The sequence below is a fragment of the Columba livia genome, chromosome 2, assembly GCF_036013475.1.
Source record: "Columba livia isolate bColLiv1 breed racing homer chromosome 2, bColLiv1.pat.W.v2, whole genome shotgun sequence".
Taxonomy (NCBI): Eukaryota; Metazoa; Chordata; class Aves; order Columbiformes; family Columbidae; genus Columba; species Columba livia.
In genome coordinates this window covers 10,325,292-10,342,802 of record NC_088603.1, presented here as the reverse complement: position 1 = coordinate 10,342,802, position 17,511 = coordinate 10,325,292, and the positions used below count along the sequence as shown (strand labels likewise).

The following is a 17,511-nucleotide window of genomic DNA, read 5'->3' as shown; positions in this document are numbered from 1 at the left end:
CAAACAAACAAATCCACAGCGCAACCACACGCAGCCCGGCCAGGTCCTCCATCACGTACCCAGACATGCGGCACCTTCCACCAGCGTCTTGTCCGCACCAGCAGATCCCCATGGACCTTCACACCTCACACGATCATCTCCAGAACCTCCCAGTCCCTTCGCTGCCCCAACAGACAAAACTTCACTTCTTGCCTTCAGCCCTCCCAGGAGTAACCACCACCAGGTCAAGCAAAATTGGCTTCTCATTAGAAAACTGTTCCGACAGCAAGCAGAGAAGTACTATTCTGCTTTCCCAACCAACAGATCTTTAACTCAATAGTTTTTAAGAGTTCTAAAGTATCAAGACAGCACCTTTTATTTCCATTAGTGAACTTCACTAAAAGGAACAACTCCCAAGCAGTTCTGTGCAAGCCCTAATTTGCAGATCACAGAATCACAGAATCAGCTGGGTTGGAAAAGACCTCAGAGACCATCGAGTTCAACCCTTGGTCCAACTCTAGTCCGCTTACTAGATCATGGCACTAAGTGCCATGTCCAATCTCAGTTTAAAAACCTCCAGGGACGGTGAGTCCACTACCTCCCTGGGCAGCCATTCCAATGCCTGACCACTCTCTCTGTAAAGAATTTCTTTCTAATATCCAGCCTAAATTTCCCCTGGCAGAGTTTAAGCCCATGCCCCCTTGTCCTATTGCTGACTGCCTGGGAGAAGAGACCAATCCCCACCTGGCTATGACTTCCCTTCAGGTAGTTCTAGAGAGTGATGAGGTCACCTCTAAGCCTCCTCTTCTCCAGACTAAACAACCCCAGCTCCCTCAGCCTCTCCCCATAGGTCTTGTGTTCAAGTCCCTTCACCAGTCTTGTTGCTCTTCTCTGGACCCGCTCCAGCACTTCAATGTCTTTCCTGAACTGAGGGGCCCAGAACTGAACACAATACTCCAGGTGTGGCCTCACCAATGCAGAGTACAGGGGAAGGATCACTGCCCTTGTCCTGCTGACCATGCTATTTTTATACAGGACAGGATACCGTTGGCCTTCTTGGCCACCTGGGCACACTGATGGCTCATGTTGAGCTTCCTGTCCATTAGTACCCCCAGGTCCCTTTCTGTCTGACTGCCCTCCAGCCACTCTGTGCCCAGCCTGTAGCGCTGCAGGGGGTTGTTGTGACCAAAGTGCAGCACCCGGCACTTGGCCTTATTGAACTTCATCCCATTGGAATCAGCCCATTTTTCTAGTCTATCCAGATTATACAGTTTTGTTACACATTTTTCCATTGATTATCAGCTTTAAACCAGTCTTCAAAACCTTAAATACAGCAAATCCAGAGAAAAAAAATTACATACAAAGCAAAAAGCCACACCGTTAAATTTTAAAAGAAAAGAATCTCATGAGTGACTTCAGAAAAATGTGCTGAATGACTTCCCCTGCTGTTTTGTCAACGCTCCCATAGTAATCTGGCAAAAGCACAAAATCACCAAGTTTATATTTTCATCAAATGGCTATTAGCGCTGTTGAAATCGCACAGACAGGAGACGGTAAGAGCAAGCTCCATGTTTTATATCGCGTGGCCCGTGCTCAGTTTGTAAGCCCTCACCCTTCCAGGTTAATCATTTGAAAAATATTCTCCCTTTTACCCCGAGCCTTAAATATGACATAAAGGGTTTCACATATTAATTACAAAAAAATGAAGATACACCCGCCCTCTCCAATTACAGCCCCATCACGTAACTCATTCCTCATCTGTTCCTTCATGACCAGGAGCAGGACAAGCAAACCCCAGCACAAGCCCTGAATTACAGACCTCCACATACACAGACCATCACCTTTCAGCCGACCCTGCAAACAACACGTGCTCAGAGTAACAGGAGATCTCTTCTGACAGCTCAATAGCTTTTTATGAACCTTCATCACAACACCAAATCCTATTTTTGACATCTTCCTGGCAACAAGAGCACTAAGCCATTGGCTGGCGTTCGGCTCGATAATATTGACACGCTAATGAGAAGTCTGAATTTAAAAAACCAATGTTTCGAGTTTATGTTCAATACTAATTTTGACTAAATACTGTATTTAAATAGGAACATGCACATGGGCCTTACAGGGGCTGCAACTTCCCAGCTGCACCACTTTTTGTTGTTTGGTGTCTCAAATCCACCAGCAAACTCTCAGTTTCCAAACAATCTTTGTTTCTCACCCATAGTCCAGCTCTCCAGCCTGTGCCTTAAAACCCACCGTAGTTTAGGAATACAAGGAATTGTTCAAATCCACAACCTATCAAGAACTAAATGTTTATACCATATATATATATTTATAAACGCAGAAATTGCTCTGTGTGCACTGCTTGAACTGAAGTTCTGACCAAAACAAATTAAAAACTTCTCAATAAAATAAAACTTAAAAACAAACAAAAAAAACCCTACCACTACTACAATCCAACAATAACAATACTTACAATTAACTTTTGGGAACAATATTTCATCAAATGGCTATAAGCGCTGTTGAAATCGCACAGACGGGAGACGGTAAGAGCAATTGGGAACAATATCGTCAGTCAGTTTATATGCTCCTTCTGCAGAGATCCAGTGGAATGTTTTATCAAGAGAGCTTTTTGACTTTTGGAAACAGAGGAGAGTTTGAGCAGCATCAGTACCTGCTTGGCGCACCCAATACGGCCACATGTCTCCTGGGAGGGCCACCCCAGAGCTGCCCATGCCTGAGCAATCACAGAATCACAGAATGTCAGGGATTGGAAGGGACCCCAAAACATCATCCAGTCCAATCCCCCCATGGAGCAGGAACACCCAGATGAGGTTACACAGGAAGGTGTCCAGGCGGGTTTGAATGTCTGCAGAGAAGGAGACTCCACAATCCCCCTGGACAGCCTGTTCCAGTGTCTGTTACCCTCACTGAGAAGAAGTTTCTTCTCAAATTTAAGTAAAACCTCTTGTGGTCCAGTTTGAACTCATTACCCCTTGTCTTATCATTGGTTGTCACCGAGAAGAGCCTGGCTCCATCCTCATGGCACTCACCCTTTATATATTTGTAAACATTAATGAGGTCACCGCTCAGTCTCCTCTTCTCCAAGCTAAAGAGCCCCAGCTCCCTCAGCCTTTCCTCACACAGGAGATGCTCCACTCCCTTCAGCATCTTTGTTGCCCTGTGCTGGACTCTCTCCAGCAGTTCCCTGTCCTGCTGGAACTGAGGGGCCCAGAACTGGACACAATATTCCAGGTGTGGTCTCACCAGGGCAGAGTAGAGGGGCAGGAGAACCTCTCTGACCTGCTAACCACCCCCTTCTAACCCACCCCAGGTACCATTGGCCTTCCTGGCCACAAGGGCACAGTGCTGGCTCATGGTCATCCTGTTGTCCACCAGGACCCCCAGGTCCCTTTCCCCTACGTTGCTCTCTAACAGGTCGTTCCCCAATTTATACTGGAACCTGGGGTTGTTCCTGCCCAGATGCAGGACTCTACACTTGCCCTTGTTATATTTCATTGTTCCCATTCTACCATCCCACCTCTCCTCTCCTAGCACATCTCTGAGGCCCAGGCGATGGAGCACCAAGGATGATAACAACCATTCCCAACCACCATGTCTGGGGCCAAAAAGAGAAAGAGTGGGACCCACATTTCAGAGCTACCACAAAGGCAGGGAAACTGGAGCAACACACTGCAGAACGCAGCAAAGAGCAACTGGACACCCACCGATTCTCAGCGGAGATGGGTGCACCTGTGTAAAGGATGTACCACCAAAACCGCGTGACAGGACAACTCAACGCCCGAATCACAGAATCATAGAATAGTTTGGGTCGGAAGGGATCTTCAAAGGTCATCTAGTCCACCCCCCTGCAAGTTGCCATAAAAAGATTCTGCTCAAAATCAGGCAGCGTATGGACATGCCCACATCTCCTCTAATTCTGTAATGGCAATGAAGGCTTTTCTAAATATGTGACTGTCACTGGACTCATTTTACCATGGTGTGAATGTTTGAAAAACTTCACAAACACTTCATCAAAACTGCAGAGGTTCGAATCGTTCACCTACAAAAAACATATTTGTACTACCAGCAGCCCAAAGTGCAGGATCCACCTCGCTCTTCAACACCAGCAAACTCAAAATCTGCTCAGAAACACTTGCCGAGAGTTTTATGAAGTTTGAAGATGTCAAACTTCATTTATGCTGCAGCATTTCTCCTTGTAAGATCATGATTGCTCCTTTTGCAGGGTTGAAAATGTCCTACAGTCAGCACTGTGATATCGAAAGGAAACCTAGAACAGATGCACACCAGATAAGACTGATGTTCACCTACATTTGTTGTCATGCAAGTCAGCAACTGACATAAAAAGTCCTGGACTTTGCACTTTTCAGAACATTTCGTCACTCTCCAATTAAAACTGTGACCTTGCCTGAACTCCCAGTATTGGACACAGCCCGGTACCTCTGCAGAAACAATCTCCTTTTACATTAAATTTTAAACATGCCAAATAAAAGAATTAACAACCGCTTTTTAAAGAAAAAATTGCTTACTCAAGACTGAGTACTGGGCTGGAAACAAAATTTCAGGAGGTAAGGTAGTAATATCACCTTCCAGGAGATGGAATCTCTTTGCAGAAGCCTGCAAAGCACTGAGTATTTATTGAGAAGACAAACCAATAAATAAAACCACGCGGCTGTAACACTAATATACTGGACACTGATGACAGTCCTGTTAGGACCTCAGAGTGTCCATCTCTATCATAATTTCAACTGAAAATAGGCAGGGCTTGTATTTTAAGGGACGATTAGTAGCCAGAACTGTCACCAAAACCAAAGAAAACTGGAGAGGCTTTGACCTCTGTCAGCAATATATCATCTAATATGCATTAAAGCTGCACGTCGAGCTGCTGCCTTGGCTCTGGGCCACTTACAGGTCCATACTCAACACCGGAGACACCGATAATTTGGGGAATTTTGCCACCACACCCGGAAAACACAACAGTGAGCCGAATGTGACGTGAACAAAGGGTTGGCTTTTTGTTTCAGGGGAAGCTGCGAGGCGTTAAGACCAAATCCACACCTCAACCAGCTCTCATAAAGAAAAGGCTTTTTGCTACTGGAAATTATTCTGTCAAGGGCAACAAGCACCTCCCTGCAATGGAGCACAGAGCACGGGCATGTGCTTGGCTTTGCGATTTATTCTACAGAAAGGGTTACCGGGGATGTCGGCACCTCCTTCTGTAAATAGAGGAGCAAAGCGCACCCGGCATCTCCGAGCAAGCGCTGGGGGAGAGGGAAGAGCGACAACCACGTCACAGGAATCGATTCACCTTTTTGTGCTTGATTTTGTTCATCAGGAGCAGCAGGGAGGCTCAAGCACCTGCATCTTCACAGAAAAACGGTTTATTTCCCCAAGCTGAGCTTTGTGTTTTAAGGAGTGGTTAAGCACCTAAATTCACCTCCTGTCATATGATATTTTTCAAGGCAGAGTTACGTCTGTTAATAAAGAAATTATTTGCGGCTACAAAGCTGCTATGGGCAGAATACGGGAGAAATTACTAAATTTTCTTTTAACCTTTCAAACAGGACTATCTTCCAATTCTTTCAGGCTAATACATTGACTGATTTTTCACCCATCTCCAATGTATTAGAAATACCTTGGAAATCATTTAAACAGCCTGCCAGTAATATACCATATAGTAGTTACTGGCATCCATAGAACTCCTCAAAAATATGCATATGCAGAGGAAGCTATGCATACTTTTCTTTTTACTTAGCAGTGGTAAAAATTATCATCTCCTTTGTCATTTTCTACCCGATTCTTTAGAGAAATTGCTGTTTTGCCTAAGAACACGTGGATGTCCCTTTCAGTGATGTAACAGGGACTCGAGTTGTACAGCAAAGAGAATTGCATCTCCTGACTCTCAAACAGGTTCCACGCAGATGCAACCCAAACATTTTGAAGCTCCTTGGAAAATACGGACAAAATGGGCGTAATTATTTTGCTTTGGCAAGTTACAGCTCTTGAGACATTTAAAAATAACTAATTGCGAAGAGGTTTTCTGCTAACAAACAGCACATACGAAGCATACATTGGCCCTATACTTGGTCATTACAGAAATATTTCTGCCCTAGACTTCTTTTAAGCCAGAAAAGGGCCAAGCACTACAGCACGTACACTTGTTTGCTCTGCCATTAACAAGCTTCCTTGTCACCACAGCTGTGTCTATACCGGTGACGCTGCGCTCCTGGACGCTGCCATCACGGGAAAGCCTTGTGGATTTTATTATTTGTACAGAAAGGCAACTGCACAAAAGCTATTTTAAGGGCTGAATATTTAGATCTCAAAATATGGTTAGTTTGGCTTTAGAAGAACTAAGAGTTGGTTCTGGAGCTGCAGCACTCTCCAAGCTGGACACCGTCCCCAGGATGGACCCAGAGACACCAGGGCTTTGCCATACAAGAGTTCACATTTTGGTGTCCTTCCAAACTATGTTTGATGGTTATATGACCCAAATGCTGCCGAGTTATAACTCCATGAATTTGCCCTTCCTCAAGCTTATTTTCGAAATAAACTTGACTAACAAACGCAGTTCCAGGTGTACACAAAACCCAAATAAGCATCCGCTGACAGTTTTTTCATGCACATGAGACGTTTCTCCGGCCATTCCCTGTGGAAATATCTTTCTGACACATTGCAGTCTTAGGCATTTAGTGCACTACCAAAACCCATCCAATTAACAAAAAGCCAGCTTTTTTTCATTGTAGTCACTCTAAATTGAAACCACACATATTGCTATCCATGTAAGATTTAACGCACTCTAAAAATAAAAACTTTACATCGTTAAGATGTTGCCCACACTTGAGAAAATGAAAAGTTCATTCTGCTAAATGAATCTTTGTCGTAACGTTACATTCATTAACAAGAAATGTCCTAATCTTTATCTCGGGAGCTGAAGCGAGGCTCTCGCAAGCTCTGCGGTCTGTTGGTGGTGAAAAGACAGGAGATGGACAAGGGCTCACTGTAACATGAATTCCAAATCAAATTCCCTGGGACACTCATCATGGCCCTCTCACCACTAAACACCCAATTTGTCCATTGAAATGAAGCAATTACTTACCTTAACGGACCCAGAATGTCTTCTCCCACATGAAGTCCACTCTTGGACCCCTACACATCCCAGACTGGATGGCAACAGTCATCAAGGAACAATATCTGTGCCCTACATGGACATGTTGTCTCCTCTCTTCCCACCTACCCGGCTTCCCTAGCACCTCCTGATGGGCAAGGCAGCAGCCCCAACCATCCTTCAAATTCCTTCATTGCAAAAGCATTCCACAGTCCCAAAATCATGGTAAAAGAACATGCCATGTGCATTAATGTTAACACACCATGACAAGGTGGGAAGAAACCAAGACACAGACTGTGAAGAAAGGCCCAAAGAAACGCTGTGCCCCATGTTGCACCTTCATCCGCATCCCATGCTCCCGGGTTTCTGCTGCTTCTCTGCAGAGCCCAAACACTCACGTCTCACTATAACATAATCTCCAGAAAGCCAACTCTTTTAAGACACTGAAAGCTGGGGAAACCACTTCTCTTGGTTGGTTCTTCCAATAGTTAATCATCCATGATTTAAAAATGTATGTTTACCTTCTCATTTGAGTTTGGCTAGCCTTATACAAATGTTTATACCCTTCTGCCAACCAAAGCGACCTTTAATATGCACAGTTTTATCTTGCTGGTGTACAGTTTTTCTTAGAATCAAACTGGAATTCAGCACAGCATCCTTGACCGGCAGAGGCAGCTCCTTTGCCTTCACTGGCAGGGAAACAAGTCTGCAGCAGAAAACAGGCGGGGGAAGAGGAGACAAATGCAAATGCCCATGGCTTCTGCATTCACTGTGATACCTCGTGATCAGGATTACCTGATGAGAAAGGCAAAGGCCAAATGAGAAAAAATGTCCTTGAAATTCGTCAACAGCACAAAATAGGCTGTGTTGGTTTCCTGCTTCACAGAATCATAGAATGGTTTGGGTCGGAAGGGACCTTCAAAGCCCATCTATTCCAACCCCCCTGCCATGACCAGGGACATCTTCACCCAGATCAGGTTGCGCAGAGCCCCATCCAGCCTGGCCTGGGACATCCCCAGAGATGGGGCATCCACCTCTCTGGGCAACCTGGGCCAGGGTTTCACCAGCCTCACTGTAAAACATTTCTTCCTTCTATCTAGTCTGACTCTGCCCTCTTTTAGTTTAAAACCACCACCCCTTGGCCTGCTGCTACAGGCCCTAATGTCAGTCCCCATCTTTCTTACAGGCCCCTTTTAAGCACTGACAGGCCACAATAAGGTCTCCCCGGAGCTTTCTCTTCTCCAGGCTGAACACCCCAGCTCTCTCAGCCTGTTCTCCCAGCAGAGCTGTTCCAGCCTCTGATCATCTTGGTGGCTTCCTCTGAGCCCCCCAACAGGTCCATGTCTTTCCTTTCTCCCTTACTGGTTTCATAGCCTGCAAGTTACATTGCAAAGACTCACTGTGCCTATCAGAGATATTAAGATTTGCCTTTCTTCTTGGGGCTAAAACTTGCAAGCCCAGAATAAACAAAAGTAGCACTAGGGGTATTTAATGAAAGAAATGCTTCGGCGGTTGTCCTAACTCAGAAGGTGAATCTCCCCAAGAGAAACATCTTCTACCTCTTTGCACCCACTGAGAAGCTCAGTCAAAGGCTGAGGGCAGGTGGCTTGTGAGCATTATTCACGCTTGCAGGCAATACCAGGTGCATCCAAAACAGCCTCAAGTGAACTTCTGGCTCTCCAGTGCTCTCCTGAACATTCAGCTCACAGTTTGTAAAAAAGAGCTGAAAAATGCACTCTTGTTGGTGAAGCGCAGTACACCTGGTGATAAGGACCTGACTGTATTTCCCATTAAGCACCCAGTAGTAAGAAACGTGTATGTCAAGATTAGCAGGCTAATTCTGGGAGGTGAGTGACTGTTTAACAGTGCACGTCCAATTAAATCAAAATGCCTTTTGATGAGAGGCAAAACCATTACAGAAAGCCTGGCCAAAGCCTTTTGAAGACAAAATGCCTCGTTCTGTACCTCCAGCTAAGGAAAACTGAAGGAAAGGCTGAGCCTTGGCCATGTGATTTTTCTCCATTTTCCTCCAGAATTATCGTCATACGGAAGTCCAAAACAATTTAAAAACATGCATAGTCTAGCTCCCTTTGGGAGAAGAAGGGCAGAGACCGACATTACAGAATATGCCCTTTCACAAAAGCAAGATGCAGTACCCTGAGTAAGACAAATATCGCACCAGGATGCAAATTCAGACTTAGTTTCTGTACCGGGTTCTGTGCTGCTCACAGCTAATGGGCAGCCTCCAACTACATGCCTAGAGAACAGTGTGCAGAGGTGGCTATGGTGACAGTTATGCAAATGTGTGATAAATGAGTTAATCTTACTCTATATATCAGTTAGACACACACAGCATGTATTTCTGGAGAGAAACCGAAAGGCTGCTGGGTCTACGCAGCTTCTCTACCGGATGTGTCAAAGCTTTTGTAGGGTTATGTTTGTTGTTTGTGGGGCTTTTTTTCCAGGTAAATTCCCCTCTTGAACCACATTTCCATCAAGCTCATGACTGCAACCAAGATACAATACTGTTGGTCTAGATGTGCTGCTTCCTATCTTTAGCTGTTTTGGTAACAGCTTCAAACAACACTGTCACAGACACGGCCAAAATAATTCTCTCTTCTCTTCTTCATCAGGAACGTGTGTTCCAAAATCTGAGTTCCATGACGAGTCACCCAGGCTGGATTCCCCTCCCATATTAGTAACTCATTCAAACAAATTTACAACTAGGAAACAATGCAGCAGATTTCACATTTGATTCTTAGCAGTCAATAAGAGGAGGAATTGAAGCCTTGTCAACATACTGTGTCATTTGTTATATCACATAAAGGACCAGCATCCTTACTGTGGTCTTTACAAACTACGTTTTAATATATATTCTCTCTCAGAATTAACATTTAATTGTATGGAAAGATTCAGCTTTATTTCGACCACTGGTTAACTGGCAGCTACAGGGGTTTTCTTCTATTTTTATGAAGTTCATTCGAAGCTGGTTGCATTGAAAAGAATAGCTGAGAGAGCTCTCACTTATGATTCAATATAAAGGAGAAGTTACAGAGCAAAGTTTTAAGAATTATTACCATAAGCCTCTAAAAATCTATTTTCTTGATTGTCAATTTTAAGTCAAGCTAAAAAAAAAAATTAATCTATTTTTAATGATTTTTAAATGAACCCACCATGCTCCAAAAGCCAGCATTACTTAAAAAGCCAAAGAATTAAAGAGACAATTCTACTTAACAGCATCCTTTTAATAAAACTTCTTGCTTCTCTTCTGAATTAAACATATTTTAATCCCCACCATCACATTTCAAAGCCGACACGTTCTCGGGCAGACTCCAGCTTCCTTTATTTGGAAGATAATCAGTATTTAGGCCAGCAGAGCAATCTACCTCACCCCAAGACTTCACAGCTTTCAGATTCAGGCACTATCATAATCAAACTACGGTGTGGATTTTAGACACGGTAAGCATGACAGGGGATATAGAATTCATGTGGGTTTCCAATTAACTTTCTACTAGCTGTTTTAAGTACTATAACGCCTAACCAAGCACCAAGTCTGCCAGAACATAGTTTTCAGAGAAGTTTCAAAGAGTCTGAATGGGCAAAGAGCTTGCACAGGTTCAGGGTCACGTCTCAGATGGTCACAGCATTTTTCTTCTTCTTTTTAAATTCAACAACAGCATTTCAAGAGCGGGGCTTATGGGTTTGTGAATGTCTGACCTAGGTAGCAGAGTATAAACCAACCATCTTCTGCTCTACCTTTTCACTATTACACTTCACTAAACAACCAACTCTAGTTGAGGTGATTTTGCCAAAACCAAAGCAGATCAAACAGTAAACCCACTAAAATGACAAATTCAAAAGGTCTAAGCTCTTACATGAACAAAGTAAATACGCTTCATTCCAACATATTGCAACATAAGGACCATTTCAGCTGAAAGATAAAATACCTTTTACTTAAGACAACCTCTTGAAGACAAGCAATAACAACAAGAAAACCCAAACTGTCTACGCTGAGTACAACCAAAGCAAGTCTGTGATGACAAATGAGTCCCAAAGCAAAAAAGACCAGAGGGAGCAAACAGTATAAACAAGTTTCCTTTTCTTACATTACAAAAACTAAAATTTCAAAGTCCGGATTACTGCTGGCTGGCGGATGAACAGATGTCTGTATTGCAATTACCTTGTGAGAACACCATGAATTAAACGTAAGCCTAAATACCAAGACATCCAAAAACCACGACTAAAGAGACAAGTTTTCCGAAAGTACTAAGAAATGCTTCCACCAAGAGGTTAACAAGTATTCTAAGACTAAGTTAAAGCACTGCACGGAGTCCTTTTGAAGAGTTCTCTGCCCATTAGCATCATACAGCTGTAAGCATTTGTTTTGCAAAGCAACAATCTCAGAGGCGAACACAACCCTGTTCCGATCACAGATCGTACTACGGCACCGCAGGAAACAAGCTCACTTCTCACACAGAACCAAAGCAGATTCAGGAACAGAACTCACATTTCCAAAAATAACAAAATGTAACTTTCTTTATCACTGGTCCATCTCAGAGATGGTCTGAAACACAGAAGCACAGCTAAATATGAAAGACAAACCTCCACTCACACATAACGCTAACACATCACAGGAGGACAACAGGACAGCCCAACACAGACACCGACAGAGAAAGAGAAAACCCTTGGGCTCGTTTAGAGACGATTTTTATAAGCCTTGTTTTCATCATTCTAAGACTCAGTCCATCAATTAATCACAAGTTGATACAGTCTATATCTTACAAATGCTATATGAACACTTACTCTGCAGAGCAGCTTTGTCACTTACAGCACAACACCTGTCATTGCCAACACAGAAGGTGTTATAAGAACCGAGAAATCGCTGCAGCAATTTGAAAGCACGAAGAATTGTAAGCAGAAATCCCAAACCTCTTCAGCGCAGCCAAGTGCAAGGGGCAGGTGCCATGCGATCTGAAGAGAAACTCGTGTTACGGTGAATTGCACTGGAATTACTGCCATGCACAAGAGACCAAGAGCGGTTGCACCAAGGAAAAGCATCACAAAGTTCTTGTCTTCCACCAAAGAACTTTGAAGCGAGCACAGAAGAGTAAGTGACTCAGCAGGTTCAAAAACTCCATCTTAGTTTTTTCCAAACCATGGGAGGAAGCTTAATTTAAAGGGGATGGTGTCGCTAAACATTAATCCCTCATATATGAAGAAACAGTATTTTTAATTAAACAGCACCTGGTTTTGAAAGCCACCTCATTCCACTGCATGTTTGATGCCTAGCATTTGCTAGAATTAAGAACCTTTTCTGTTATTAAGGTTTTTTATGCTGTTTTGGCCAAAAATGAAGTTTAAGGAAATTTGCTGCCCTTGACCCATTCTGTCCAGTGAGCAGGTTTTGTACAGCCATGCAAATTACAGATTAGTAAGGAACAACGTAAAATTTTTCAGGACACCCTAGTAAGTCGATTTTCAAGAGAAAAGAAACTCAGCAGCACAAATAAGTGGAAATTCTGAATGTATAACACAGCGGGAAGAATTTAAATTGGATCCACAGTAAACATAGAATGAGGATTCATTTTGTCTTCAGTTGGGTGTGAGAAGTTGCATTTAAAAAAAAGTTGGATATGTTATTCTTTAAAAAAAAAAAACAAACTAAACAGCCCTGTGTTCTACATATTGAAACAGGCGGACACTATCAGGCTTAGGTCAAGAGTAAGAAGGTGACAATTTTTTATGTCTGGAACTGGAACTGCCAGTCCAGTTGTACACTTGGACCAAGCCCACGTGTCCACCCAGTTCAACCATCAGCCTGTTCAAATGCTGGTGTGCAGGCACCTGCTTACTGCTCTAGAAATCTTTCCTGCTGAATTCCACCTTCACCTGACTTATTTCTTCTGGGCTGCTTTTGTGTTTTGCCGGTTTCTACCAGGAATGCGCAGCGCTGCCATTTAATGCTGCATTTTGTCCAGCTCTGCCAATAACCAGCTTCAGGGATCTGAAAGCAGAAGACACACTACCCAAAATACTGACCTGCAGCAAGTTTACAGCGTTAAAGGATTTCACTATAGAAGCCTGGAGTGAACAGTGTGTCTGTAATACTATGAGAAGGGTAGAAAGATCTAAGACAAGCGTGTGGGTACAGATTTGCCACTAGCAGCTATGCTATCATAACTTCCTTGTTAACCGGAGCTAGGTAATTTCAATGTTAAAGAAGATTACCTGGGATTAAAATGAAAGGTAGTTTGGCAGCTTAGCATAAACCCTATGGGTATCCACAGGAAGGAATTCAAACTCAACTGCAGATTGTCCTAATTTTATTTGAGTTGGTTAACCAATTGTGAAGCACTTTTTACAGTTTACATAACTTAAAGGAGCACACTGTGTCCTATAAATATAAATTAACATTTTTAATAACTCAAGACATCACAACAAAGCCAGATTTTGAAATAAATTGTCTGTTTAGTTATCTGGATCAAGAAGGAACATACAGGAGAAAGTAAAAAACAGCACTGACAAGAAAACACTGTTTAGTTCTAACTGAGTTTGTGCTTCTACACCAAAAACACAACACTGAAGTAACAAGAACTCTGCAAAGAACTTGAAAAAGTACATGACTTCTGTAGTCCCAAAACCAAAGCACACATTTATTTCTTTTCTACAGGTTACTTTGCTTGGTTCTATGAAATCAGCCTTAATGGTCGAGGGACAAATCAAGACATACTAACTCGGCTGCAAATGTGACTTGTTGTAGCAGTTAGATTGTTGCTTTGGGTTGACTTGGTTTTCCTACATGATAAGCAAGAGCAAATCTTTTTGATATATTTATTAATCAACATATTTGTTAGTACAAAGCAGCTGGTGTTCAGCAGGAAGGCATTATGTGATCACTTGAAAACACCATGCCTTTTGTTTTTTTAACACTAAGCCACCCTGCGGGATTTGGTGAAGGCCAGATGTTCAAAGCTGGTGCAGAGATAAAAACTGCACATCCAGGATGGGTGCATGGAAATACCCAGAGCCCGGCAGGCGTGACCATACGCCGGTACTCATCCGAATGCTTTTGCTATGACATACAGAAATCAAGTCATCTTTCACTAAACTTTGAAAATCTGGTCTTAGCTACAAAATTAACACCTTGCTTCACTTTATTAATTTTAAAAAAGGCATTAATCTGTGCTTCAATTTTGGGTTGATGACTAAAATTAGAATGAGATGTTTTAAAACTAATAATTCTCTACACATTTTCTCCAAAGCTATTATGCTGGTTTCTAATATAAGCTAAAAAAAACTTATTGTTCAGAAAGCCTTTTTTAATTATTAAATGTTTTCCTGTATATTTACATTCATTACAGACTATTTTTGAAGCAATCTCAGGAACTTTCAAAACCTTTTTTTAAAATGTATGTTCTAGGGTAAAGATGGAGTTAGAGAGTCGGCCTCTGAATGCTGCTTAAAAATAAGTGCTTCAAATACAGGTTTAGAAAAGAAATTAAATATCATGTTTTCAGTCACACTGAAGAAAACATCTGCAAAGAAGAAAGGCCCTCATCCTTAAGATTGAAGAAAAAAGGTGGTAGGGAAACAAACAAAAAAGAGCACTGTTTTCCCAAGTTACCCAAATCACACACAGACACAAGAAGGTTACAAATGCCATTCATGAAAGAATGCACCACAAACATCAGCATTTATTCATTTTGAATTGTCTTATTTTAGCAAATGACAAAAGACTCAGCTCACTGGCTTCACTTTTGTTTACCTTTTGCTTACATTACACATTGAAACATTTGTCAAAACTTACTAAGTTGTCTGCATTCATGCACAACTAGAAAACATCCTTAATTTATTTAAACCAGAAATGCATTACCAGAAATGTATTAACATTGTTCACTACTAAACAGTTAAAAAAAGAAAAGTTGAAATTATTAAAAAGGTTATCCTGGAAATGTTAACTTCACAGCAGACTTAAACTACTAATTGGCTCACATTTCAAACAAATTGGAAAAAGCAAGATTCATGCTAGTGTTAGTGTACATCTCGCCCTAGCACTACTCAAGGATCATGGTTCACCTTGATCATATAGAATAAAAAGAAAAGTGCATACAGAAATTTACAACAATTTTAAGGACAAAAATGGTCCAATTGATGTGGTCCCAACAATAAACTCAAAAGTCTATGACAAATACGAGCTTCGGTGAGCTATTTATTCTACTTAAGTACGGATATACAGAAAGTCGAGTTCGTTTGAAATCTTCAAAAAATGTTCCTGTCAATCCTCACATGGTGGCTGTTATAGCTTAAAATTTCTGTTAAATGCGTGCGTTGAATTACTTGTTATCCAAGCGTAGCAGCTGCTCCTTACCATTTATTGTTAGCGACCTTAACTGGCCATCTTCTTCAACTTCTACTCTCTCTTGTCCATTCTCAACAATCCTGTAGGACAAAACCACAGTTACTCCTTTTAAAGCACTGTCAGCAGTTTGGAAATAGGTTTTTAGATAAGGAACTACAGCAGAGCACTGCCTGCTTCACACAACTGTACTTGCCAACAGCGCAGAAGCTGTAACCGGTAACCATCTGCATTCCCCACTTATTTATAGCAGGAAAATCGCTTTCTGGAAGTTTGAATCCTCCACTTTGCAGAGTTCACAGTTACAGCTGCCACCTCGTACACTGTCACAGTTGTACTGACACTACCCACTATTATCTAGAACTAAATGTCTTTTGACAGCTCAACTGTATAATCTTGATGTTGCACTTAGTACCTACCCATTTGTTAAATACATAATATTCTAGATCACATCACAATTTTGCATGATATAAGGCACACTCTTTAATCCATTTTAATTTGATGAGACCAATTAATTTGAAGATCTACCATGTAACAAGCTTATGACCAGCATGTACGTTGCACAACTTAAGTAGCCCTGGCTGGAAAGCGAGATTATTAAAGAGCTCTGTGTGTCTGGTTTGGGGTTTTGTTGCTCTTTCTTTTTAGAACACTTAAAATTTATGCCTAAGTTTTCCCCTCATGATTCAAATGGGGAAACCACACCAAGGAACACAATTTTTTCTGGAGATCAGGCTTATTGAAGAGAATACACCAAAATTAAAATCAGAGGGAATGGCTTCTTGCCTGAAGCAAAATATTACTCAAGGAAGATGAATCTTCCTTAGGCTTAGCGACAGACATTCTACAAAGCAACAGGACTTCTCGGAGATAGAAAATCTATCTTCCTACATGTGGCTAACCACATTTCTTGCGTCTCCTCGCTCTAAATATGATAATAAAAGATATGACAGCAGCATGCTTGATTTACCCTGGCCTTTAATACTAAAACAAACATGGTGCCTTGCATAAACACTTTGTCTTACCCGGTACAATTCCCTCAAAAGTGGGCAGTATTCAGATTTTTCTGGAATACACTCACAGAAAAATATCTTGACCACGCCAGTGCGTGATGGCAAAGGCTACATTTAAGTGGCCAAGACGACAGGATCTCTCTAATACAAGAGGACACACAAGAATTTTGCACTTCAAGGTATAGGACACAAGTTACCAGACAAAAAAAATGGATTCTACCTTGCTTTTCTGTAACTTTTTATCAAGTACTGAAATCACATTTAATTACTTGTTCAGTTCTCCTATAACTTACTGATCATAATGTCCCATGTAAGTTACTCTATAGCAAACTAACATCTGGGTTTCCCAAATGTAGCGATTTTCTCATCACAAGCATGAAATAGAAGGTATTCTGTATAAGTACTGGAAAATTCACGTTCCAACAAACGGGAGAAGTTTTCTCCAAAGCAGGTTTCAGTTACCCACTTCACTGAACAGATAAAAGAAAATGACTTTTTACACAAAATCTTATCATTGCCCAGGAAAGCAAACCAGAGCAGATGTTAGGGGAAATTGTTTCATGTGTTATCATGTCAAAAGCTACATGATGAACAGAAACCAAGCGCACTTTTCTCCTCCAGCAGCTCAAGCTGACTCAGCAGACAGTATTCAAGGACAATAATAAAAGATGTGTCACTGCACAGGAGGTTCTGAAGGCCTGGAAGGGCTCCACTGCCAGGGCCCTTTCAATCAGCAAACAAGCTGCAACCTGCATGTTTTGATCAGGGCAGCTCTGAAACCATGTCTTCCATGTCTGAACCTTCCTTGATTATCAAGAGTTTAGACAAAAATATCATCTTCCCCATTTGCACATGTTATGGCTTTATGTGAAGTCTGCAATGTCAAGAAGAGTCACAGGACTCAATAAAACTTCTAATTATTTTTTAAGCATTCAGAGAAACCCAAGTAATATGAAGACCATTGCAACAAAAGTAAAAATACATATACATACATGTATCACTATATTTATGTGCATATATATTTTGTATTTACATGCATG

At 41.8% G+C, this 17,511-nt stretch overlaps 1 protein-coding gene across 11 annotated transcripts in view; it reads right to left on the bottom strand.

The window, feature by feature from the left end:
• Positions 1 to 17,511, bottom strand: part of DNAJB6 (DnaJ heat shock protein family (Hsp40) member B6) — a 63,626-nt gene that overhangs the window by 19,749 nt on the left and 26,366 nt on the right. For all 11 annotated transcript variants that reach the window (XM_065050465.1, XM_065050461.1, XM_065050469.1 and 8 more), the window contains one exon: positions 15,471 to 15,541. In XM_065050465.1, coding sequence (XP_064906537.1) covers positions 15,471 to 15,541 — 71 coding nt within the window. The remainder of the gene's footprint in view (positions 1 to 15,470; positions 15,542 to 17,511) is intronic.